Raw genomic sequence first — 27,681 nt, 5'->3', positions numbered from 1 at the left:
AATGTTAACACGTGTTATCTATGCTGTGTGTTCACTGCCAGTGCTGAATGTTTCTTAAACTCTCCACCAAGTTTAAATGAACTCAGTGAGTGCATTCAACATCCTCAAGGCCTAAAAGCTCAACTCACCTGCAATTCCCGTGCGTGAGCAGAAGAACACTAAACTTAGAAAACTATGAAAAAACAAAACAACTGTATTTAATTTCAGAACACGTTTTCCACGTAATACTTACTGTAAGTGCTACTGTAGTCTTTAATCAAGTGTAATACGGCTAAAATCCTGTGGGGTTTATTTCAGCCAAGCCAGCCTGTTGGTAAAAGCTTCTCAGCCATATGGCGCTTGATTGCAGACAACTTGGCTTGATGTTTTCCTTCCTTTGTTTCTTTAATGCACACACTTGAATAAGTTTCAGTCTCACTGCTGCTTGTCTTTTTGTCAGTAATGTATTCAACAGTGTTTTGTCCTCATTTCACTGTACACAAGAAAGACTATGCATGTGATCTAGTGGTTGTATAAGCTGACGAGAGCACATGTAGGTGTGTCTGACTACATGTTCTGCATGTAGCTTGTGTGTGCTTGTATTTTGTACATGGAAGCATGAAAACAGGGACTAAGAGTGCATTTTTTGTGATCCACACATTGTTTTCTCCCTCTCATCTTTGCTTCTAGTGTCAGGTGTTGACAGCTTGTTATCACAAAGCTACACACTCCGCCCGGCCCCTTGCGTGTGTCCAGCTTTCTCTTTGGATTGGGACAGTGAAGCAGCTGTGATTTGAGTTGACCTTTTACGATGGTACATATGATACGTCCGCAAAATACAATGTTTATGTAATAATAAATACACTAATATAATGCTCTTATCGCGTGAATAGAAACTGCTTCTTCCAGGAGGAGGCGGTTCTTGTGATTTCTTGGTGTCAGTCATTTAGAAACACCCTCCCTGCCAGCTGTCAGTGTCAGTGAACGATGAGGTCATCTTCAGCGAGGTAGCTTTATCGTACACCGTCTCTCCGTCTCTTCACCTGAAAGAGACAGAGTCAAAATGTCAAGGAGGCATCAGAGTGAGGACATGAAGATGTGAAACAGCTGATAACTTCTCGCTGTTCCTCATTTGGGATGATTTTGAAGCATAAATTGATTGCATGCTTAATGGAGTGCACACATGACTTGTGTAATAATGCTGATTCAGAGAGTGATGGCCATGTGCATGAGCAGATGAGAGGAAACACAAGAAGCTCATTTCCTAAATCATTCTAGCAACACTCCTCTGATACACTCATCAAGCTGTTTATAATTTCCTTTGCCAGTGAAACAGGCTTCATCATTCAGTGTTGGCCAGTGGGGAATCTGAGTCGAGCATGCAAATGATCTCAAACCACTCTGCAGTGCTTTAACTTGTAAAATGTAGGAGCGTGCAGTGTGGAAAAACTAGACAGGAACTGGGCAGGAGAGACACAATTAGAATGAGAGGAGAGGATTGTGTGGCTGTGTGCTGCAGTTTGTACCTCCTGATGCCGGATGATGAAGAGCAGAAGGATTTCCCTCCAAACAGGGAGTTTCGTTGCTCCTGGGATGATGTCTTGGTTTCCACGATGACGGGCTTCTGCTCGGGGATCTGAGCAACTTGAAATCTGTCAGTCGAGCAAAAAATATGATCACTGTTACTTTCAGATAACATGGCAGTCATGGAGCGTGAAGCTGTTTAAGAGTGTGTGAGGCTCACTTACTTTTTCTGCTGTGTTTCATTATCTTTTGTGCAAAGTGTGTGTCGTGGTATGAAACGCTATGATCGTGTCTCACCTCCCCACAGACAGCACCGTCAGCTCTCCCTCCTTCCTCTCCTTCACCTCACCCCCTTCCACTTTTTCCGGCACAGTATTTGGCACAGCAGCTTGTGTGTGGTGGGTGTCCACAAACACTCCCCCCAGCAGGGGTCTCTTCTGCTGGTCAGTGGATGTGTCCAGGGAGGGCAGGATGAGGTTCTGGGGAGGCTTCAGGGGGTCCTTCAGGGAGTCCAGGGGAGGTATGAGGACAGGGGGCCATTTCCTCTGGGCGCAGCGGGTGCAGCGGTAGCCATGTTTGGGGGCCAGGCCTGAGAGGCCAGAGATGGTGTGGAGGTGGGACTGATGGGGGCACAGCCTGGGGAGGGAGCGGAATGGGGACAGGGGAGACAGCATTGGGAACCTGGGAGGAAGAGGAGAGGATGAGGAGAGAGTGAACAACTTATCAGTCACATATAAAAGAGTTTCAGGTATTCTTATGTTCAATTCAGACAAAACAAATGGTGAACCTCCCTACAAATTCAAATAGTGAGAAATGTGATGGTTGCAACTGGCAAACTTTCTTTAATGTATTGTCGAATATAGTTTCAAATCATCTCTGCTCCTCATAATTTCTGAACATGCACATATGCACAAAAAACAAACGAACACATGAACTGTATGACATTTTTGTTACCAGCATCACCAAATGCTAGTCTTGTCAGTCTCTTGTGCTCAACATATATTCCTAATAGACTAATAATAATAATACTAATAGGCTTGAAAGTTTGTCTAAGTTGCTAAGTAACAAAGCATAATGCCAGGACGACTTAAGCTCTAAACATGTCCCAACTTTGCCTTTACGACTGATTTTGTGTGCCTCAGTGTGAATATGCAAATGGAAAAGGAATTGAAATTTAAAGCGTTGCGCTCTCTGCATGTTTGCACAGGGCTATTTCGTTTTTGTCGTCCCATTGTTCTGTTGTGCAAAGAACAACAGAGCAAAAGAGATGAATGCAGCCATGTGTCACTGTGGCTAACCTGCAGTAACCCCAAAGACTCCCACCACTCATGTGGGAACTGAAAGCTTTCCAGATTTCGGTGTGCATATCGCATGTATGTGTGTGTGCGTGTGTGTCAGAGTGTTCTCGAAGCTCGCCTGTTAGAGCAGCCCATAGGGCAGCAGCACACGGCCTGAGGCCCCTGACACCACTCACTATTGTAGACGTGGCATACGTGTCGGAGTCCACTGGATTCAAACACCATCATGTAATAATGTGAGATAAGATGAACTGCAGTGATTCTGTGGGAGAAGCTGAGTCGGGAAATTATCACAGCACAGGGAGCCGAGGAAAGCTTGAAACACACTCTGTGGTGAAAAGCAACATGTTGCTGGACTTGTTAGATTAACCTCTGACTACTTGAGCAATTTCAACGGCCGCAGCTTACAACCACATTTCCAACCGCAACCCCACTAAATTGTGCGACTTGGAGCGATGTTACAGCCAATGAGCTTAGTGACAGGCAGGGTGTTTAAGCCTCATGACCCAAGAGACAGCGGTTACAAGTGTGTCAGACATTCGCTTCAAACATGTGGGGGTGAGTCACTGCCAAGTATCAGTCAACTCCAGAGCTCCACTGAGGAAATGTAGCCTACATCTCCTGAAGTGCACTACTGTGAGATCCATTTTGTTAATATTTTACTTTCTTTTCTCTTTGTACAAAAAGAATAAATTGCACTTCAAGGTACAGAACACATTTTTATGCCACCTATGCTGACCAGCTGTGATGAGAGCTGCAGATGTTACTGCTTAATCCATAAAAGACAATATTAATTTAGTGGGGAGATACTTACAACAACTTACAGTGCTCAGATCAGACAAAATGAATTTGCATATACCACTGCTAAAGCCTATTTGCAATGGAAAATATCCCCTATTATCCCCTATTAAGTCATAAATATTTCCCTTATTAGTTTTACATTTAAAATATGAACAATATTAAAGGTGGCTCTGAATCCAGGTTGGTAACCCTCATTGTAATCTTTCAATTGTCTCTCTCTCTGTGTCTCAGCACAAGTATACAATGATTTGTATGTGTGTGTTTGTGTAGTCTCATACTTGATTGACGAGCCTTTGCTCATGGACATCTGTTTGCTCTCGTACTCCAGCAGCAGTTCCTCTAATGCAGCAGCATTTTCTGAAATACAAACACTCAGATGAGGCTCAATCAGTTTTTTTCTTTTCAGTCGATACCGTGAATCAGAGTAATCAAACTCATCCTGTCTGCAGGAATGTGGCTTTAGACCATATTAGAGGCTTGTAAACAACATTCATCTCTGGTGATTGATTGAAAAAGTTCCACTTTACTTGGCCTCATTATAGGATTCACAGTTTGTGCTACACTGTCACGTTTCTTACAGACCATGTAGGAAACTTATAGCCATATCCAGAATATACGCATGGCTAACTACATGATATGTAAACACAAATTTGAGTCATTTATCATTGCTGCGGACAGCCTGAATGTCCTGTTGGCAATGTTGAAACTCTCACATGCTGATTATTAAACATCAGTCCAAGAATTTAAGCTACATCCAATTTCTATTCAATTTCCCTCTATTTTCCCCAATTCCAACATTAACCATCTAGGGTGGAGTTAAACAGCGGACAATCTGTGTTTTCAGCAGTGAGACGTGTCTCTGACGTACTGTGGTGACACTGTGCTCCCCTCTAAAGCCACAAGAGATGAAATGCTCTGACCACTAGCACCTACGTGACGTCATTGCCTGCCCAGCACCTACCTTTCTTCTCAGTAATAAGGCGAACCAGAACACTGATGGTGTCTTCATTCAGGTCGTCGGATATGTAGGGACAACTGTTACCTACAGCAACAGAGAAAATAACTAATCAGCAAACTTTCTAATACTGCATATTTCATTTCAGGTTCTACATCCTAGCTTGTAGATTTTCTCCATTCAATTACACACACACATGAATGTCATAAAACAAGGTCATATGCATATATTAACAAGGAGTTTCATCATATATTCATATTGTAAACCACAATATGCTGCAAATTTGGTATTAATTATATTAGGTAGTTAACATATACTAAGTTAGGTCACACGATGACAACTGAGCCATTTCCATGATGACTCCATTCATCGATGAAGACCATGAGATGCAGTTAAAATCCCTGAAAAATATTAGTAAGCAGACCTTGAGTGAAGACTGAAACTGAATCTGAAAGGTATAAAACATGATCTGTACTATCACTGTATTTTGGAATATGTATTTTTGAAGGATTGTGCGATGTGCAATACACCCACATATTTGAATATAAACTTCAACATATATTTTTGTACATTTCAAAGTACTATTTTTATCTTATTAGGGTTATTTATTATATATATTTATATCTAAAGATGAAATTCACACTGTGAACAGCTGGATTTGCTTTGGAGCTCCATTAGGACAACTTCCCTCAGAGCTGCCAGATAGAGACGGAGTGAGCGCAGTTCACACTGTGCATGTCATTGCTTGGATTTTGTGCCCCACTGCACGATGGGACTGATAAGGATGGATGCGGATGACTGAGCAGCAAAGAATAGATATGCCTCCATGGCAACCTCCCCAACCATCCCATAATAGCACAGCACAGTAGAGGCAGCTGAGAAAAGAGCGATGAGGGCACTGGGGGTCCAGAATAGCTCACTCAGCGATCACACTCCATTCAGCTCACTTGGCTGTGTGTGTGTGTGTGTGTGTGTGTGTGTGTGTGTGTGTGTGTGTGTGTGTGTGTGTGTGTGTGTGTGTGTGTGGTGTACCAGACCCCCAACACCAGGTGACTGTGTGTATCTGTGTGTGACAGAGCAAAATGTGACTGTATAGATGCATTTGTGTCTATGTGCCTTTCTGTCTTTCTTGCATAAGCAGTGTCAGTCTGTTGTTAGGCCATAACAATAGCTCTGTCTCCACAGTGGCTGTTGCTACGCGGGGATAACGGCATCCATTTCACAGTGTGGCACACTCATTCTGTCTCATTATTCCTCCAACAAAGTCTGACCCATGCGTTCAGTGCTCCTGTGTCAGCCACATTAAGGCATCAGTCAGTCACTTTGTTTTCAGACCAGTTTGTTGTGTTTCAGTTTTGAGCTGCATAATTAAAAAAACCCAGTCGATGTCGACCTCCAAGTTTAAATGCAGCAGTTCTGTGGAGCCAAAATGTCTGAAACTGAAACTTCAGCAACTACAGAGCCTTTCCACTCTGCCCTTGTGGCTGAGCAGGCTGAGCTTCACGCTGCATAAACACAAAGTTGCAGATCTGACTCCAGCTCATTATAATTTCTTGCGTTATCTACGCCCACATTTGCCCTCTCGGTTTTGTCTCTTTCAGCTTTCCTGTCGCTGCGCTGTCGGGTAAGTCAAACTTTTCTCGGCTTGAAGCCCTACGCGGTCAGAGTCACCTCTGCAGAGTCTGATTTTAGCCCTGCCAAGCTTAGCTTGGCCTTGCTGCAATTCATCCCCGTGGGTGTTCCCCCTGAATGGAGATGATGAGAAAAGTGCTGGTGTAAGAAGTTTACCTCTAACCTTAGCCCAGCCAGGACTTCAGCGGAGAGACAGACAGATAGACAGACAGACAGCACACTGCCACAGGGATAGTTACATAACAAGAGGGAATGAGGCAGAGAAAGTCTTCCTCTGCAGCAACCAAAGCCTCCTCCTGCCCTCTGATCATTCTTTTACTTTTAATCTTTTTTTATAGTCTCTCACTTCCTTACATTGACCTGTGGATGTTGTAAGGAAGTGAAAGACTGCAGGAGGAGAGAAAGATGGGAGCTGAGAGTCAAGGAGGCGATAAGTTGTCTTAATATGACCCCAGTTGTGGCCTTCAGATTATCAAAAGTTCTGAAAAGTCAACTGGAAACTCACTGATACGGTAATATCATCTGCATAATGTCATAAGTTAGTTTTTGTGGATGTAAGTTAATTACTGGTATAATTTGTTTAAATCAGAAACTTGACACCCACATCAAATTAAAACAACATAATTCACATGACTCACAAATTCATCACTGCAACTTTTCATGTCGACTTAAGGGGGGGGTTCATTTCAGGGAAGACATTTCAACCACAGAAGAAATTAACAAAGTGGATCAAGAAAATGGAAAAGAAGAAGAAGGCAGAGAGTAACCCTGAGAGGAAGGAGAGGAGACGGAGACGGAGACGGAGACGGAGAAGGAAGGAGATGACATAAACCATGAGGTGAGGACCCGACTGAATTATTGATCTGGCCGGGAAAGGAGAGATGGAGGCACAGTGTCATGTTCAGACAAGAAGGGGAGGGGTTGTTAGGGGGCCAAGAAATGTGATGAATGGAGAGTATAGGAGAGATAAAGAGAGCTGGGGGGATGGGGGGGGTCAGGGAGTTTCCTTCAGTGCACGGACGTCTTAACTTTCATAACAAAGGCTCAGAGAGGAAGAGTCCAAGACAACGCTGAAAACAAAAGGCAGAGACAGACCACTGTCTGTCCTCGCGAATGCCTGAACTCACATCTGGTTTCAAATATATAGTCAAGATGTGATGGCTACATGTCCTCTTAAGACTGTGTATCACTGTCATTTTTCCATAAGGTCTGAAATCTATATTGTTCAATTTTCCTGCAACCCTATTGTGTTCAGTTGACACAGTTTTTTGTGATTAAATAAAATATGGAGTCCAGAATTTGATGCTTTCTGATGTCACGAGCAGTAGCTTTTTAAGTAACTCTTAGCGTCTGAAATAAAGGATAATTTGACGTTTGCTGTGAAGATGTCGCAGCTTTTAATCCCAGTGACAAACACGGCAAGCTATCCAAAGCAGCAGGTGTTGTGCAAACGTAAACACTTTCATGACGCGGGAAGTGTCTGACAGAAAGTTGGATCTGTTGGGGCGGCAGCTGTGATGCCTGACGCTACGTATGGCTGCGTGGCTGTCACACAGCCTTCCTCTGAGCCTCGCACCATCAGGTGAGCGAAGGAAAAGCCAGATTAGCCTTTAAATCTGTTCATGCTTTCACACGACATGACAATAACTGCCAGTCAGGGCGGCTGTCTGTCTGCTGCAGCGGAGTGAAGCTGATACACACAGACCCCCTGGATGTACTGTGCATCTGTGGAGTACTACCTGGTAAAAAAAAGTATGTATTTATCTGTAGAGTGCACCAGAAACAACTAATCGCTCAGGCTGTCAGTCCAGAGACTGATAATAGTATAATACTAAGCCTCATTCATTAAATATTCAACTTGATGAGCTCTTTATGTAGCCTCTGCAAGTCAACGGCTGTTTAAAGCAGTAGCCAGCAAGCAGTTAGCTTAGCTTAGCATAACGACTGTAAGCAGGGGGAGACGGCAAACCTACCTCTGTCCAACAGTTACAAAGTCCACCTACCAGCACCTCGACAGCTCACTAATGAACATGTTATATCTCGCTTGTTTAATTTGTACACAAACCAGTGTAAATCGGTGTACCTAATTGACAGAACAAGGCAAGCCATTGCCCCCTGTGCCCCAATCTTTGTGCTAAGCTAAGCTAACTGCCATAGACTGCAACTGCAAATGTAATGAACAGATACTCTCAGCAAGAAAGTATATTTCCCAATAGTTTCCAAATGAGCTCTTGCTTTACGCTATGTCCACGCTGTGTATGAGGCAAGTGAGCACAATAGCAAGTTTGTAATGTTTGCTGAATTGAATGAACTCTCTCTGACTCATGTTTTGAGTTTGCACAACCGAAAGTCAATCCAAATGCCTCATAGCAGACATAGTTTATCATAATGCCAAGCATTTTATATGGAAACTTACCAGGACGTCCACACATCACTGTGCGTCCTGTCCCAGAGTTGAACAAAAGCTAATCGGAGCAATGCTACCGTAGATAGCATATCCCATGTGATGTGAGACTTAACCTGCCACACAAAGCTGAGAACAGGTACAGTACATCAAGTACAATAGATGCATAAAGGACATAAGGCTGTACTTCTAACATTGTGTGCACCACAATGAAGGCCTGTACAAAAAGTATAGATGGGGTTTGCTTCACCACCAGAATCACAGCAGGTGTTGTGACTACCACAGGTGAGTTGTCACCAAACAGGAACAGACTCAAAACGGACAAGGATGGGAATAAAGAGGACTCATGTTACTCTGAGACTGTGTGACCCACAGAGAGCAGGTGTGGTAACTCAACACGTTTTATTGCTCGATGACTCTGTATTTAACTTTGTCTTTCTGTCTTTCTCCCTTGCTTTAGTTACTGATACCTATCACTTTTTTGGTTAATACCTCCCCCATCCCTCCGTATCTCCCCCCTCCTTTGCCCTCCCACGCCTCCCTTTATGCTTCTCTCTGTGTTTACCCAAGTCAGTTTCTCTCTGACGTCAGTAGAGTGAGGGAGTCGATGGGAAAGCTTTTTTTCCCCCCTTTCCAGATAGGAAAATTGCAAAAATAACAGCGCATGCTTAGGAAAGCAGCATGCGTGACATGGAATGACCCCTGCGAGGTCAAAGTTCAAAGAGATAAAAAAAAAGGCCTCCCATGTAAACTTGCGTGCTGTCACATCGCAGAGACAAATGGACTGTGGCTGCACACAAAGACGCTGCCCTTTAGGTTTGGTTTTGTCCTGACAACACTTAACCGCATGGTGTGCACGCGTGTGTGCTAATTTGGCATTTTTATGGCCGTATATGACGACAACCTGAACATAAATGCTAGTCTCAGTAATCACTCTCCCTGCCGCTTTGAATCTTTTGCCCTCTTTTCTAACTTTATTTCACAATTTCTCTCATTTCATCTTTCTCACCTTCTTTCTGTGGTGTGGGAGTTTCTTCATCGCCTCCCTCCTTGTCAGCAGAGCAGTGGTATCCCTTCTTCTTCAGGATGTTGCAGATGAGGATGCCCAGAAGGCCCATCACACAGAAGATGGGCACCAAAGCAAAGACGGCGTACTCTGCTGTCTTCTCCTCAGCGCTGCGTACCACTGTGCCATTGACCGGCCCTCCTGCACCGCTGGATGGACCTTTGCCCACCGTGCGCACTGTTCTGACATGCAAAGACGCTGAGAAGAAGAAAAATAGGATGTAAGGGCAAAAACTGAGTTGAATGGTGGACGAGCAGCATGCAAACCCAAACACATTTTCAGACACATGCTGCGGGATCGAACTTACTCTTCATGCAGGGATTTGGGGTGGAAACTTCCCCTGTGGCAGTGGAGTGAAACCTAAAATAATATAAAAAAAGAAGGAAGAGAAAAAAGTATAATTAGAGAGATGGACAAAGAGAGAAAAAAGTGGGAGACTATTTTACAATGAAAGAATGAATCAGTGGTTTTAGCCTGTGGCATTTTTTGCTTGATGTTTGATGGTGCCTGCCCATTGTGGTGAATGACATAGTGCCTGTGCGCTGTCTGTGTGTGTATGTGGGTGTGTGCACGTGCGGGTATACGGGTGTTTCCTTGTTTTCTCGACACAGAAAATGACAGGGATTAATTTAGAACAAATAAAAGTTTACAAGGTGCATGTTTGAGCAAAGCTCTTTGAAAGTCAAGCCTACGGTTTCATTCAGCTGTGGGTGGATTAACAAGCAGACAGGTAGGCTGATGACAGACACGAAGTGAGAGAGAGGCCGGAAGTCCTTACCCAGGCAGACAGGCTCCACAGACGGCATCAGAGGTCGCATTGCCAGGAGTTGCAACCGTGCGGCCGAGGATCTTGCAGGAGGCGTGTGGACGGCAAAGTTCAGAGTCGAACGCGTCTGAAAAGCTTCCAGTCGGGCACAATCGGCATTGCACTTCCTCTGCTGGACTTTGGATCTGCCCACAAGCCTGGCGAGAAAGAAAACATTTCTAAACTCAGACAGGAGGCTAAAAAGAGGCTGCGACAGCACAGAACAAATTATCCGTCTGACACAAACAATACTGTAGATCACTTTTAATTTAAGTCCTTATAAGTCTGTGCTAACTGGAATTACAATAATGATATCTTCTCCATGCTTTCACATGAAGAGCTTCACAGACTGTTCGACAAAGGTAAACACAAACATCTCAGTAATGAACGGTAGTGTTGCCGTATCAGTAACAGCATGTGATCAACAACCACTTCATAAATACAGGCTGCAACAAAAGAGAAACATGAGACACCTTCACAGAAATCCCCCTCTGGTTACAAAGTTATATAATACATATGTGTTTGCCATCAATAAACACTGATTTATGGAAACAAACAGCTTGATTTATGTTGACTGCGGTGACCCTAAATACAAATTATAAGGTTAGAGTTGCATTCAACGTGAGATTAAAAAAATCATAATAAAATCTTTACTGTGTGTGTAGTTAGGTGGTGGGAATAAACTTTTTTGTGTGCAGTGACTCACTAAATGCATATATAGCAAATAATCTGGTTACTGCAAATACAAATCTCTGCCATGCCATATGCAACAGTTGGCTGCAGTCATTTGCGCTCTGTCCTATAAGATCTACATTACAGAATAGGGGGAAATGCATATCAAAATGCAGATCAAGTGCATTTTAAACAGGTAGGGCGGGGAGAATAATTAAAGGAAAGTGAGGCGAAGGCATCTCAAGTGACAAAAAATGTACTAGAAAGAACAAAAAGGAACTTTAGCGACAGATAATCGCAGAGATATAATGTACAAATAAAGGTCCCTTTTAGCTAGTTGTCATTAATAATTGTATGTCAGTTTTGTCTCACCTTGGAAGGCTCCTGGCCTGCAGGGCACTGCAGACACACACACCCTTCCCCCCACCGACACTGCACTGCTGCAGTCCCACCACAGCTGAGCACCTGGAAGACACACACACACACACACACACACACACACACACACACACAAGCTTGTGAGTCAGTGGAGGTTTGCAGTAAAATTGCAAGCACTTAAACACTTAAATCGTGATGTATGTGCCACCTGGTCTGAACACAAACACATATATTTACCGTGAGAAGGACAAGAGCTGAGCAGCAAAGGTGGTTCTTCATCTTCTTCAATGTATTCTTCTATGTACATATGATCTAAAGGAGAGAGGAGGCAGAAAGAGGTCAGAAGGCTCAGTGACACTTTAAAACAGGGTCAGATTCATATATGTGTAAGTGTGTGTGTGTGTTGCAAAGTGCATAATGAAAGTAAACTTTGCCACCTCAGTCAACTCTACTGTGCCCTTTCTGCAAACAATTTATTGACCTTTGAAGCACCAAGAAACTTTTTCTCCTCAGATATGGGTGACATATCACAACATGACATGTCAGAACATGACTGATGACATTACAAGCCAAACCTTTTCTTTCAGTCACACATACAGTGCACGAGCACGCACGCTTGCACAAAGCCACACATTGGCACTCACGTGGCGAAAAACACCTGAGTCATTTTTGTGACTTATTCAGCGCGCACTGACCCGAGTAACAGGGAGCTAAGGAGCAGTTGTGAATGCCGTAAATAACATTTAACGTGAATCAGTTTCTTTTTGTGGACAGAAGTGAATGAACCGGGGCTTTCCTGCGGCTATTTTTGTGCCGAACGTACTCACATACACATTTGAAGCACTTATCCGTGCTGCAACATGCTCATTTTCCAGCACTTGCTGACTTTCTCAACGCTTGACATTAGCCAGCCCTGGAATTAAGAGTTTCCTGACATTTAGGTATGTGTGTGGTAAGTATTTTTTTAAGGATTGGCATAATTACAACTAGGAGATTGATGAGGAAAAGGGTATTATATCCTATAAAATTATGTAAAATCTTCTGATATTTGAAATAAATTAAAGAAACTCAACCAATCAGGACAATCTTTGAGTCTACATTGACTGGTCATGTTTGGATCTGTTTGCAACAAGCTACCATATTGTGCTGCAGCAAAACAATGCTGTCATCTCTAAAGTTAGCTGTTTGCAGTCGGAAAATATTTGACAACAGCTTATTTAAAATAGCGTAACTCCCCACAGTGCACACATACATGCATATTCATGGCAACACAGAAGGTTGGCAAGGCATTTATCACTGCCCTGCTTCTATATAACTTCATGGACTTCAGGTCCATTTATAGCATCCTGACACAAATACTGGCTCAGTTTCAGATTTGAGCTTGCCGTGCTTATTGTAAGACACTGAAATAAAGTTGTAGAACGTGATGACTAGAGTATTTTGTCACGTGAAAGAGTCAGCAGGGTGTCCACCCAACAAGCCGAGGATTAAAGATTCAATCCCTGTGACAGCAAATGTGATGAAGTGTCAGTGAAGAAGGCAAATTCCTACACTAGCTGCTCTGACTTTAAACCCAGACAGTGTCTTTTATTATCAAGACCTCCACATTTGCTTGACTCGCTCCACTGTGTGACACATCAGTTGCACCAAAGAATAAATAGAGAAACAAATGCATTTCCAAGACTGACTATCCAGAATCCTATAAAAAAATATCTTATTACAATGAGCAAACTGCTGCAGCGATGTGGTGACTTAAAAACAATTTCCTCCCACTGTTTGCCCTGCAACACCCTGTTAATCAAGTGACTGGCATAATAAAAGTTTGTTGCACGAAATTTGCTGTGCACTGCACTCTAAGTTGTGGCCATAATTACAGGACTGCAAAATCACACAGGGCCAGCATTATCAGGGGGAAACCTCTATCTGTCAGCCCGCAGCAGGTTTTTATGGTGGACATTTTACTTTCAGAATTACTGACATGACAGATTCACACGACCTAAAAACTATTCTTTGTACTTGTTGCACCATGTCCTGCACGTGTGCAATAAGTGCTTCAGTCCTTGTGAACATGACCATATCAGACAGCACAATCTTTTTTTTTAGCTGGCAGACTGACTGGCCCCAAACTGGCTTGTAAAATAACCACTGACCAAAGCGAAAACATGAGAGGCATTTGGAACATGTCACACAAAAGAGAAGGACCAGAATAAGGATGACAAGACGGAGAAACTGAGGGACTGCAATGGGGTGTTCAGTCCGAGGAGTCCGAAAGTAGAAAGTAGAGGAGCAGAAAGATGGAGGAAGATGTGATGGTGAATAGGTAGTGAAAGAATGAGAGTATGACATGGAGCAAGAACAATGCAGAGAGACAGAGCAGCATACTTACCCCAGACTTGCAGCTGACTGACACAGTTGCCGTGGCAACTCAGCGAGGATGCTGTGTACGCTGCGACAAATGCTGAGTCAGCACCAAACTCAAATGCGCTCTAACTTTCTTACAGTCGTCTAAATCGACACCGGCAGATGATAAAAGTCGTATTTGACGCTACTTGGGCAAGTAACTCAAAAATGACTGCCGGACTTCACAACTAAAAAATTAAGATTGAAAAGCTGCGAGACGTAGTTCACGCTAAAATTATAAAGTGACTTTAAGTTTGCACGAAAAGTCAGAGAAGTGACACAAAACTCAGTCTGTGTGGCTGAATGGAGAATCCAGTGTACCTGCCTGTGTCTTATACTGTCACTCTGACCACAGACACACCCCTGACGTCCTTAGCACATGCCCCTTCTATCACAGCTGAAGCAGAGTGTGTGCATGTGTATGTGTGTATGTGTGTGTGGGTGCGTGGGGGTGTGTGTGTGCATGTGTGTGTGTGTGTGTGTGTGTGTGTGTTGCATATGTGAGGGGTGAGGCCGTTTTAATGCACTATCTTCACCTTTGACCACGCAGCAAAACACGATGTTTTAAACATTAGTTAGCAAGCAAATCAACACTTCTCCACTCAAACCCATTCATTCTGCTTCTATGTGTGGTCAGCACACACACACAAACACACACACACACACACACACACACACACACACACACACACACACACACACACACACACACACACAGCATATCCCTTGTGCTGCATTTCCATAGAGAGAAATACTGCACAGTATTTACTCTACTAAATTTATCTGACAGCTTTAGTTTACTTTACTTTTCAGATAACAATTTGTCATACCCTTCCTGTCCAGTGAAAACCACATATCTCCACATTAAGTGACTTTGAATGTGAAGGTTTCTGATAAACTGAAGGATGAAGTGTCCTGCTAATTCTTAAGATAAATAAACTATTTTAAAACTCTTGTATTATAGCTGAAAACAGGCTGTTTTTCTGAACTCATTAAAAGTTGAATGTTAAGAGGTATGTTGTTCTTACAGGACAGCAACTCTACAATCATATGATGATTAGAGAATAGGATGCATTGCCATAGATTAAAGTACACAAACAGTATATAAAGCAGTTCACATGAGCTCAACCTTCAACATCTGCAGCAGTAAAATGCAACACACATATTAATGCAGCAGCAAAATTAATCCAAAGACATCAGATATAACAGTGAAACACTGACAGGGAGCATTTTACTGCACAATGAGCACTTTTACTTTTCATACTTTAATTACATGTTGCTGATAACACATACTTTTACTTAAGTAAGGTTTTGAATGCAGGACTTTTACTTGTAATGAAGTAGTTGATCTGAATTCTTCTTCCATCACTGCCCTTGCATATATGTGCACTAAGCATGTGATGACTGCATGCCTTAACAAGGTCTTTTACACATGATCTGCACATTAACATAACCTTGTTCATACAGCTGACACACACACACACACACACACACACACACACACACACACACACACACACACACACACACACACACACACACACACACAAATTTGGAATGCCTTAACATCCAGCCAACACCAAGCTGTGCCTTATACAAACAAGAAAATAAAAAATGTAACGAGTTTATGATTTTGGTCCGGCAAGGCCCTCATGCCAATGACAGGCTGCTGAAGCATAATTTCAGGGAGGAAGAAAAAGATAAAGCGAGGACAGAAAAACCACTAGTTTGAAAAAACAACACAGGGCTGAAGGGCAGGGGCCGATAGAGCTGTGGAGGATGAGAGGAGAGAGGGAGGAATGGAGGGGGCGGTGGAAAGAGGAGAAAGTGGCAGGGAGTGAGATTGCTGAAACTTCAGCCTGATAGCATGATATATATAGAAGCATTTGTTAAAATGCCATACAGACCAGAGCAAGAGGCTAATTACAAGTCACACGTGCGCATACATATACACACATGCAAACATGCACCCTCACACACACACACAGGCACACGCAGCTGAAAAAAAAGGGAGAAAAACGATCAATAAAACGACAATGATAGAGAGAGCTAAACAAAAATGGGACCTACAATTAAGTACCTCTTTTTTTGGAGAGTGTCAAGTAACAAATTGGACCGGGTTTGAGGGGTTGAGGAATGTCTGGTTTTCCACAGGGAACCTCACTTGACCTCCAGAAGTGCAGTCACTGAAACGACTGTACTTAAACTCCAGCAGAGCGAGGTGAAACTGATTTATCGTGTGATGAACGCGTGTAACCTGAAAACATCAGTATACAGCAGCACAGTGTTTTTCAAAGGTGGGGTTAAGGGTCTACCACACAGCAGGTCAGAGTGAGTTAAAATGAGAAGCCTGATGGAGAGATTTGAGGGACAAGAAATGTCTTGATGGAAAGTTCATCGGATAAATTTATTGGAAAACCAATTCCGTTCAGACGTTTTTCTACTATGTCCCATTTCATTGATCCTAAGTCTTTCCTCACTAGTCAGTGAAAAGTCATTCAGGAAGTGTGGAACAGCAGTTTGTCAGCTATTTCACCTGCGGGCCATCCACCGGTCAAGAGCAGGAAGTGTGTGCAACACATGCAGTGAAAATGTGCTTCAAATACAAAATGCTTGTGAAAGCATGTCCAAAAAGGATGTTCCAAACGTGCCAGCTCCCTGACCACGGCACTCAGAAGTCAGTCATTCACAGCCAGGCAATCCAAGCCAGCACTGTCTGCATGTGATGCATTTGCATTTGAATCCAGTTTGTCTGAGGTTTTTGCCCACAAACCCACTACAAAAGTGACCGCCACACGTGGAACTTCCACTGGACCGACAGGCACATGGCCGCCCACCCAAGCGTGGGCCTGTCTGCTTTCAAACACCCATCCTTCCCTTCCCTCAGTGTGGCCATGACAAAGCTCTGCTCAGATCTACAACAGAGCTGACTTCTCCAACATCATTGAAAAGAATAGTTGCACATTTTGGGTAATTTTCATGATATGAGAAGATTGATACCTCATGTCTGTTTACATGTGAAGCTGCAGCCAGTTAGCTTTGCTTAGCACGAAGACTGAAAACAGGGGAAAACAGCTCGAGTCCAACTGTCAGAAAATCAACCTCCCAATAAGCAGACCTACACAAAATCCCCCATAAAATCACACAAAATGTCAGCTTTTACACTAGATTCAAGGTGGGGTTAATTAATTAGCTTTAGATGCGCTGGTAGGCAGATTTTATTACCTTTGCACAGCCAATCTAGCTGTTTCTCACAGTTTCCAGTCTACATGCTAAGCTAGGCTAACAGGCTGCAGGCTGTAGCTTCATATTTAATGAACAGACCTGAGAGCGGTATCAATCTTTTCATGTATCACTCAGAAAGCGTATTTCCAAATGTCAAACTATTGCTCTAAGAAATCATTCACAGCCTCTGACGACACAACAGCAACTCTTATTTTTTACTTTATCGTTGCTCTTTCTTGAAATGTCTGCTTCAAAATTGGTGTTAGGTTGACTTCTCCAGACACCAAACATCTCTGATGCTGATCTGCATTAACCTTATTCTAAACTCTTAGTGACGTTTAAAGTTATGGCCCTGTTGCTTGGATGTTCAACAGATGCATCTGACATTGAAAGAAATCATCAATCTGAGGCTTCATGTAGCCCCTGTCAAGAAAATTGGAGTTCTTTTTTCTGCTTGGTGACACTTTTGTGTCTCATCTTTGAACTCTCATACTTTTCTTCCACATGCACTTTCTACCCTTGCTGGACTTATGTCTTCAGCTATTGAGCTGTCAATCCTGTAATTGCATTTAGTTGTTTGCCTGTTTCCTTTTTCATAACCCAGCCATGTGCTTTGGTTTGGATGCTGCATTCAGATGGATGTGTGGGCAGAAGGCGTAGAGAGGGATGGAAAGAAAAGGAAGAGAGGCAAACAAATGAACAGAAACAGACAGAGAGAGAGAGAGAGAGAAACAGAGAGGAAGAGCAGGATATAACAGGAAATTAGCATCTCTCAGAATATCCCAGCGTACACAGCAAAGAAGCCAAAACACCCACTGTGCCTTCATCATTTTATGTGAATGGACGAAAGCAACAAAACAGGATTAAAATTTAAAAACACCTCAAAGGATAGGGAGTAGAGCGTGATGACTTTTCCCAAACTGTAAAACAGTAATTACCCGAAACCCGTGCTGCTGTTGTTTGACACATTCCAATAACAAGTCGCGACAACATCAGATGACCAGTCACGTTTTCTGTTTTGTTCAGGGGACCTAAAGATAGCAATAATAAAGAAGCGATGGCGAAGTCATGACAAAAACATGGACATTATTCTATTCTGTGGTGGCTTTTGGGGCGAGGACCGAAGTCGCAGTTAATGTGTTTGAGAGCTTTTTCTGGCTCCTTGATGTCATGCAGCAGCTGAGCTGAGAAATCCTACTGGATGAAGCTGTGAAGGAAGGAAGGAACCACAAAAGAGGAAACACAAGAATGAGTGGAACTCCTCGCCTTTCAGCGTGAGGAGCAGCAGGAGAGATCAAGGGTAAAGCAGGGTCATGTTATTGGCCTCCAAACAATGACCCCTGTTTGTCCAGCACACAGGATTCTGGTCAGACACGATGCTCGACAATGATCTTATTCTTAATACCACGATGTATTTCAGTGTCCACAGAAATACTGCCAGTCATGCTTACGGATATGCCATATGTAACTTGGAGGACTTGTAGCTATACTGCTGTAAACATCTGATCATAGCTCAGCAAACAAAAAGCCATCTGTGTGAGTCAACAGCTTTATTGATCGGCTGTGACTTAAAACAAGATTCTCACATTAACTCCTGTAATTGAGACGTCTGGTTTGGTGTCTGTCCAAGCACAACAAGGTTTCACAACAGCGTAGCGAAAATGCTGGGTGGACTATCCGGCCTAGTAAACATTCAAACTCTTTGGCTTTAAGATGAATTGGGTTTTCAGAAATTAAGCGTGAATGCCTTTCTTTCCAGTTCTCCAGCACCGCGAATACGCCTCTTCCAGGTAAGCAGAGGTCTTCCTTCTCTTCACAGCACAGTACTTTGATATTATACAGGGGTATGAAGCAACAAAGGCCTCAGACTTAAACTAAAATCATCGCTGTTATATTCAAGAATTGCAGGAATTTATTGTCATGTGTTTTAAAATGGACTATGTAATTATGTGAATAGAGAATATGTACAGATCTCTGGTGGTTAGGGTCTGACCTCCTCAGTCTCTGTACACTGACCTCCATACAGCAGACTGGGGGGAGACAATAATAAACTTCCTCCGGGGAGATCTGGTTTCTGAGGCTATAGGTGCATGCTGGGGCTTATAAAAAGCTATTTTAGCAGCAGCAGTATGTACATACCAGTGCAGGCATTATGCAGGGCACGGATAGCTTCAGCATGCTAAAGGGTTTGCTGCAAAGTGGACAAAAAGCACATGATCTTAACCTTTCCCAAACCGTCATTAAGTAGTTTCACCTATCTGTCTTCAACCAAAGTATCATTCCAGGAGTCGACCATGTGGTTCAATGAGATTTATCGAGCGTTCATTGGATGGTACAGTATTCACATCCTCTGTGGGTTAGGGTTAGGGTTTTTTTTATGCCAGTCTCCTCGACAGGCTGAGAAAGACTCCTGTGATTCGCTCATAAAACCCTTTAAAAATCCATTGGGTTAGCTCAGAAGTGAATTGCCAGCAATCTTGAAACAGGGGTGTTTTTCTTAATTCTTTACAGCCTTTATATGACGATCCACAATGCTGAGATGTTGATGCACACTGGTGTAGCTTGGTGCTTCACAAACGGCTGATGAAACACTTGGATTGATGAAAAGACGTGGATTTCCCTCTCCGTCATGAAGTAGAACAACCCGACAAAAGAAGTCAACCACCAAGTTCCCATGTCGATAATGGCTACCAATTAAGCCCACTAGGTCATGTAGTGTGTCCAGCCTTGGGGAACACCTCGTGGTGAAGCACATGGGAATTATCTTATGGCCCATGGAGTGGAATACAATAGAAAAGAACTGAGACGGCAAAAAAAAGGTTTAAGGTAATTACACTCCATTATCCATCAGACATTTCGTGGACTGTGAGATAATATGTACGTGCATGACAACGACGTGATCGGGACAACCATACCCTCTGTTTGACTTAATGGAAGTGCCCATTATCGGCAACTGAAAGGCTGATTTACGCCAACGCTTTCTACGTTGGTGCTTAGACAATGTCTCATTATGGGGAGCGTGTCTGATGGCTGGGCAGGTGTCCACTCTCCATGCACGTCTGCAGATGCGTTTCCCTCACTGTCTCTTTGTGTCCGTCATTCATCCCCTCTGTCCTTGGGTTGACGCGACGGCAGTCGTCATGTTTTCCAGTGGAACTGTACACCGGCAGAAACTTAACGGGCCTCTCTTGTGTCTCTGGTGCATTCACGCTGTCTGTCAGACATCGCCAGGTTGGAACGAGAGAGGTCGGACTGACCGGAGAGAGTTGAGAGAGAGAGCGAGAGGAGACAGACGCAGTGAGGTGTTCAGCTTGTTTACAGCTCTGTGATACCGCCAGCGTAATGCCACTGCAGCAACCAGAGATCCCACAATACAGCAGGGTGACGGCATGCCGTCCTAATTTCCTCCAGCCACTGTGAATTCATACATATACAGAAGAAACTCTGGTGATACAACAGTTTTGTTCATTAGAAACAGAGGCCACATCTTGTGGTAAGTCACAAATTCACAATCAATCCCCACTAAATTTACATTCACCACCAAAACTACCATCACAGTACATAAGTAGGAGACATAAATTTGAATTTCACTCATCAGCTGTGCTGTTAAGAGGTCATTTAGTTTTATTTTAAAAGATTTTTTTTATACTAATTTGAAACTTTTAAGGTGTTTAAGAACATTTCATTAATTTAGATTTTAATGTCTGCCTCATTACAATCAAGACAAAATTGCACAACTTCTAAAAAAAGGTGTTTTTCACAAGGAGACAAGGATGTTTGCTTGTTATTTTAACCCAAGAGAAGCCACCCACAAACCAACTCTGGCTACAAAACAACCCTAAAGGAATCCAAGGTTGACTTTTTATTATTTTCAGGGTTTTAGGCGACAAAAGCAGGACATGGCGCAATCTGCGTTGCGAAAGAGTGTGTGAGAGAGTGTTTTCCGTCCGGTATTTTCCCTTACATCACCAGCATCATTAACAGTGGATGTAAATCAGCTCCTCATGTCCCAACACCTTACAACTATAATTCACAGTCCATGCACCTACAAAAGCCAACACACACACACACACACTATAATACAACAATTCCCATTTTCACACACACACAAACACTCGTATTCGGTGTAAAAACTTCCAGCATGTTATCCCTATTTGTCAAACAAATACACAGGATTTGGATAATTACTGTTTTAGCCGGTGGAAAAATCTACTGCAGTATTTCACAAGCTGAGCTCAGGTAGAGAAAACATGGTTTTTGTCACCAGTCTGTTCAGATTTTAGGCATTCACACAACTGCTCTGCATTTTTTAAGAAACACGAGTCCTGAAAAGAACTGTCTGATTAAATTACAGATGTCCTATTCAAGTCTTAGCTTGTCTCCCTCTCCTCAGGGAAAGCTGAAGTGATAAGAAACACAAGTGCTGCCTATTTCAGCTTTGCACAGGGACATTAACCTTGAAAAATTGGGTCTTAAAGGAACAGTTTACAGACATTTAGGGAAATAAGCTTATTCGCCATCTTGCCGAACATTCGATGAGGAGACGGCAGTTAGCCTCGCGTAAAGACTCATCTAACTCCATACAAAAGTAACAAAATCCTCTATACTTACCAAACTACATCTCGTTTATTTAATCCATGAAAAGATTGTGACAGCAAACCTGCAAGTTGTTGTTTTTACTGTTCGGTTTTTGCAAAGATTAAACAAATGACATGTTAATCAGTGAGCTTTAGAGGTGCTGATAGGTAGATTTTGAGGCTTTCAGACAGAGCTAGGTTAGCTGTTTCCCCCTGTTTTCTGTCTTTGTGCTAAGCTAAGCTAAACTCTCCTGGGTCAGCGAGTCCAAGGAGAAACATTCGCTCTTTGAGTGACCGCTTGAAGTCAGACCATTCCCCCTGGGAATGTTAAACATGTTAAACAACTCCATATGTGTACTGAGTGTACTGTAATCATCTGCACATATGTGAAAGCAGTTGAGGGTGAAAAAATAGACTGAAATAATATCAGCAGATAAGGAAGAAATCTTGATTTTGCAACCCTATAGTTTGCCCCCAACATGCAAACCCAACCACAGACACGCACACTCACATCCACATATATTTATGGATCTAAATATGTTGTGTTTTCAGTTGTATTCAATAACTCTATAAAAGTGCTGCTGCAGACGAGAGGTTCAATTTCCTGCTTTGTTGGCTACATCGTCATTACTCAGCGGTTGTTTTGAAACGGGGCATGTCTGTAGCACTCCTCACATGAGGGATTTTGTGGACCCTCTCCAAAACATGACACACACACACACACACACACACACACACACAGACACATACACACACACTTGTGCCTCGTCACAAAGAGATCGACCCGGACATGCTGGTGTGTGATTTGTTCTGGCAACTAAAAGCCGGCGATTGGTTACTGGCGCGTTCAGCTAGCAGATTGTGGTTGCCTCGCAGATTCGTCTTTCCTCCCCCAGAGCCGGCCTTTGGGGTAGCGAACGTCTGCAGGCTCTTTTTCCGCTTTTCTTCAAGCTTATTTTTAAGACTGTATCATTAAACAGGAGGGAGAAACAGGGCAGATGGAGACAGAGGGGGGAAAGGTCATGAACTCAGGCCGACCAGGGCGAGATTGCTGCTGTCCGCTTTTGTCCCTCCTGACTGAACTAAATCTCATGAAATGTGACTGAGCAACCATTCAAGGTACAAACCACTGTACAAACACAGTATGTCAGTATAATGTAGGAGCAGTGGTGGAAGAATTGCCTGAGGTAAAAGTTAAGAAAACATTCCTTTAACAGTAAAATCCTGCATTCTAACATTATGTAAAACCACAAACTACTTACATATGTCCTAACAGAGTGGTTTAATCAATAAAATATGGCATCATATTTAATTAACTGATCGTATTTTTCTTTGTAAAATCTTAATCTGTTAAACAGCTAATGACTATTGCTGTTAAATAACTTGAGTACAAAAAAGTATAATTTTCTCCCTGAAAGGTAGTATGAAGTAGCATAAAATTAAACTATTTTGAGAAAAGATTTATTGTCTCCATAATTCTTTTAAGCAAAAATCTCAAACATTCTCTAGTTCTGGTGCTTTCCAAACGTGAGAATTTGCTGTATTTATTTGTCCTATAGGACAGCAAATCGATCATTTTCAGGTTTTGAACTGCTGATTGGAAAAAACAAGTAAATTATAGGCATTGCTGTGGATATTTTTTTACTAGTCTTTAACATTTAATGGATTAAATCAACAAATAATCAAGAGGTTAATAACTGATGAAGTTGTAGCCCTATACTCATGTAAAGTACATGTACATGTTCTATACTCAAGCGGTACTTGAGTATAGAACTTATAAAGAAAGTAAATACACTTAAGTACTTTCAACCACTGTGTCTGATGAATATTGCTATGATATCCTTGTGTAGTTTGGTTCTCAGGCAAGAAGTAATCTGTCACAGACTGTACGTGCGTAGCTCTTATTGTCAAGGCAGTTTTTCAACACAATAGCTGGGGATAAAATATGATGCCATGTAAACTCGAGCTACAAAAGAGCTGGACCATCCCGGAGGTGACTCCTTTCCACTTCCTTTGTAAAGAATCAACTCTGACGGAAACCCTCTGCAGCATGACTTGCAGTTTGCTCATTTTTTTTATAAAATCACGAGAGTGCTGCAGTTAAGCAGATAAACGTGGTGATGAGGAACTCCTCCTCCTCAGAAGGAGAGGGCACGGTGTAAATGTTGGATGCTGCTGTCCTTCAGATCCTGCTTTCCCAATTAAAAAATAAGCTTGGGTGTGTATGCACGTCTGCTCTTAAGCGTCTGCGAGTGTCAGTGGGCGAGCGTGTTTGCACGCTCGCGCCAACGTCTTTCCAGGTTTTAGTGTCCAGGTCCCCCTGTAATTATCCGATCCTCCACCAATCTGTGTGTGTGGAGCGCTGAGCCAGCTTGGATCGGGCTCTGCGGCCGGTGCAGTGGGAATTTCTTTGGCACGTAGCTTCCTGGCTGACATTGTGGAGGCAGGCAGGCAGGCACGGGGACGGAAGACCATCTGGAGGCATTCCCAACCACTCTGGTTGAATGGATGGACAGACAGATGATGGGATTGGTGGCCTAAAGCTGTCTTTAACTTACCCACACACACAGGCTCATATAGAGCTGCATATGTTAAGTTATACTGATAATCCCTCCATGTAAGCCTGTTATCGGCTCCAGCTGCAGCAAACACACTTTGAGATCTCTCTTACCATGTGTGTCTTCCCTTTCCTATCCTGTCATCTCTGCCTCTCCCCAAAATGATGAAAACATTGCAGCGTACAGTAAATGTTTGGTGGGGTAGCCCGTAAAATGAGGTAAATTTGGCTCAGGATGAATCCACACACCACCTCCTAATTAAGGCATGTGTGTGTGTGGTGTAATTACAGATGTCAGCCCCTATTACAGTTAACTGCAACATCAGCTGAGCTCACGACATGATGGGCAAAATGTGACTTTATGCCAAAAACACCAACATCTACAGCACAGTAGACCTTAAACAGCTCTCTGAAATGATAACTCATCGCTTTGTCTGTGCAATGACAACTTAAAAAAAATAATATGTACAATTATATATTACAATTATATTCTGCTATCAGAGGAGGTGTGTTAAACATCATGATGTAGCAGGCCAAAAAACATGTTAGCCCTCATCTGTCACACACAAAAAGCTCCAAAGTGTACAACAGTAAAGACATAATCAGCTGAATTCTTCTAAAACGTTATTGTCCTCTGACAAATTAGCAGAAGCATGCAAACTGACCGATGTAGTTATTTTCTAGTAAGACCAATATACTTTTGTGACTATGATGATACACCAGAGCTGTTTTACTGTCGTTTGAATGGGAATAAACTGTAATCTTCTACAAACACAGTTTCCGGCTGAAACCTGGTCCAACAGATGGCAGCCATGTCCAAACAGAAGGGCTCACTTGCAGTTTTTTTAAGTGAGTGTGTGGACTTTGGAAAGACAGAGATACGTGATAAACAGTGTCACACCAAGAGACGCCCTGCAATAGGTATACCTTAACATCTCCACAATCACTCTCTGCATATCCGGACACATAAACAGGCTCTTTTCCCCACCAGAAGGCCCAAAAACCCTTGACAGCAAACTTCATCAAACATTGAAAATGCTCTGGGAGCCGTCTCTCCTCCCCTGTGCCGTGACAAGATGTGCTGATGAACAAACTTTGCAAATCCTGTAAAACCCTTCCTTAAAATGCCTGCATCGTAACAATATTAGGCACGAGCCAGTGGAGCTGTACATGGCCCTCTCCTGGTCAAAGTGTGTGTGCATGTGTGTGTGTGAGTATAAGAGAGAAAGCCTCTTACTGATACAAGCACGCAGGAATTTGGTCTCGCACAATAGAAACCCTCGGCCAAAAATGACAGCCTCATCTTGGCCCCTGTGTAAGTGTGTGTGTGAAGGGCGCCTGGCCTCACTCCATGGTGTCCTGGGCTCCTTACGCAGCTGTATGCGCTGCTGAAACCGCGTCAGGATGCTCAGATATGTGACATGCGCAACATGCTTTGCAGAATATGATTTTTTCTAATTGAACTGGCTTCAACTGACGTGTCTCATCCATATCATAAGATATTACACAGATGTGGAACTAAAGCAGAGATACAACGTCCATGCTTCACTTCATTAAAAAGAGAGGAGGAGGATCATACTACCAGTGAGGTCATCACGTACCCGTGACAGTGCGTAAAGCATGGTTCACTGTCATTACGCAGCACGGCACACTGTGGATCTCATTGTTATAATAAACCTATGAAATTAGCTGAATTACACGGATTTGGTTGCTTCTAGAAGAATAATAAGAATAATCCGTTTAATTAACATAACCAGAGGCTTGTAAACGAGCCATAAGTGCTATTGTTAACTTTTGCTCACTATTTGAACATCACAGCAAAACCATACGTCTCTATTTGGGTAGCAGATAAATAAATAAGCAGTCACAAAGCTTGCACAGACAACTCCCTTCATCTGTTCATTTAAACCTTTGCCGTCTTAAGCCATCTCTAAACCCCGCTGAGACAAACTGCAGGGACTTTTTGTTCTGTTGAAAAGTATGGAGGTGTCTATATGACGCCTCACAGGGCAGACAAAGTCACATTACCGCCGTGCGTAAAAGTGGTTATGACGGTCGGACAGGCTTTGCGGGAGAAAAGCCCCACACGACCGGGCACAGACTGACGACACTAAACTACCGGCTTCAGCGGACATTCACTCCGCTACTACAAGAAAAAGAAAGTTGACATACTTACCGGTTTAGTGAATAAATAGAGATGAAATCAGTGTTCAGAGACAAGCATCATCAGCTGGAGCGGACTGAGTTAGTAGGTGTAATTAAAACAAAAACCGCTTGAGAAGGGATGAAAACCACAAAGCCGGTAAACGAGGCTCCCCCTCTCTCTGGCTCCTCTCTGTGCGTGTGGAAAAAAAAGACATAAACACTGAGCTGGCTCAGTGAGCTCACAGTGCGTCACCGCTGCAAACTGAAACTCCCGTCAGTGTGTGTGTGTGTGTGTGTGTGTGTGTGTGTGTGTGTGTGTGTGTGTGTGTGCCCGTAAACCCCCTCTGTCGGTCAGCGTCCTACCCCAGCAGGGGCTGCAGTTCACAACCTGGCGGCTGAATCTTGTACTGTAATGTCTGTTGGTGTCCTCATATGGAGAGATAATATACAGATCCATTGTGTGTAAAGTGTTAAAATGAAATGAATAACCTTAAAAAGATCGATCAAAAGAAGAAATCATGAAATGAATCATCATGATTTAATAAAGACAACATATTTTAATATAAATTATGGAATAAAATCAGTAAAACTTTTCCAGTCTGTTTCTTTGATGACTGGTCTACTTCTCAGCATCAGTTTTTATTTCAAAGAAGCTGTTCGTTTGGTCTGACTGAGTTAGAAACAGATGTTGAACAAAGCTTACCTCTGTTTTGAAGCTATTCCCAAAATCCTCACAGACTCTACTAACCGCCTGGGTGAAATATTTTTCCTCCTTTGTACAGAAAAGAAAAAGATTTGACCTGTTTTCTAAGTTTTTAGTTTATTAGATTAAAACAGATGTTTGTGATTGGCATTGGCATCCAGTCCTGCGTGGAAAAGCTGTACAGCTGCACTACAGGCTTGGCCTTTGACACAGCAGACGTCGTATGTTGTGATAGCAGTAAGCACAGGTGTTACTAATAACATGACGGATGGCTTTGACCTACTGAAGTGTCTCAGTGAATCATGTCAGTGAGCCACGATGCACCAGCACCCTGAAACTCAAGCATCTACTTCTTAATGACTAAACAGTTCTCAGGTAAGAGCCTTTAAACCTTGAGCCTTTGGGATTTTGCAAGATCTAATTGCCTGCGTGGGATTCAAGAAGCCTCTTGTGTTATTTATCCAACCATGGTCCTGTGGAGAGTTAATTTTGTCTTTTGACAACGACTTGTCATCTTTAATGTATGTTTAATTGTTGATCCTTGGCCGTGCTATGTGCCC

At 42.9% G+C, this 27,681-nt stretch overlaps 1 protein-coding gene across 1 annotated transcript; it reads right to left on the bottom strand.

Moving 5' to 3' along the window:
* Positions 1-266: 266 nt before the first annotated feature.
* Positions 267-26,592, bottom strand: relt (RELT TNF receptor). Its single transcript, XM_070970726.1, has 11 exons — positions 26,450-26,592; positions 11,752-11,826; positions 11,509-11,601; positions 10,438-10,622; positions 9,967-10,019; positions 9,603-9,857; positions 4,564-4,644; positions 3,881-3,959; positions 1,801-2,184; positions 1,506-1,631; positions 267-1,022 (listed from the first exon to the last, which is right to left on the bottom strand). The coding sequence occupies exons 2-11, from the start codon at positions 11,791-11,793 to the stop codon at positions 1,019-1,021; spliced, it is 1,302 nt and encodes a 433-aa protein (XP_070826827.1). The 5' UTR covers positions 11,794-11,826; positions 26,450-26,592; the 3' UTR covers positions 267-1,018.
* Between the last annotated feature and the right edge of the window lie 1,089 nt (positions 26,593-27,681).

The sequence above is a fragment of the Chaetodon trifascialis genome, chromosome 9 (assembly GCF_039877785.1).
Source record: "Chaetodon trifascialis isolate fChaTrf1 chromosome 9, fChaTrf1.hap1, whole genome shotgun sequence".
Lineage (NCBI taxonomy): Eukaryota > Metazoa > Chordata > Actinopteri > Chaetodontiformes > Chaetodontidae > Chaetodon > Chaetodon trifascialis.
Note: the sequence above shows the minus strand (reverse complement) of the source record. Positions and strands in the feature narration are given on the sequence as shown.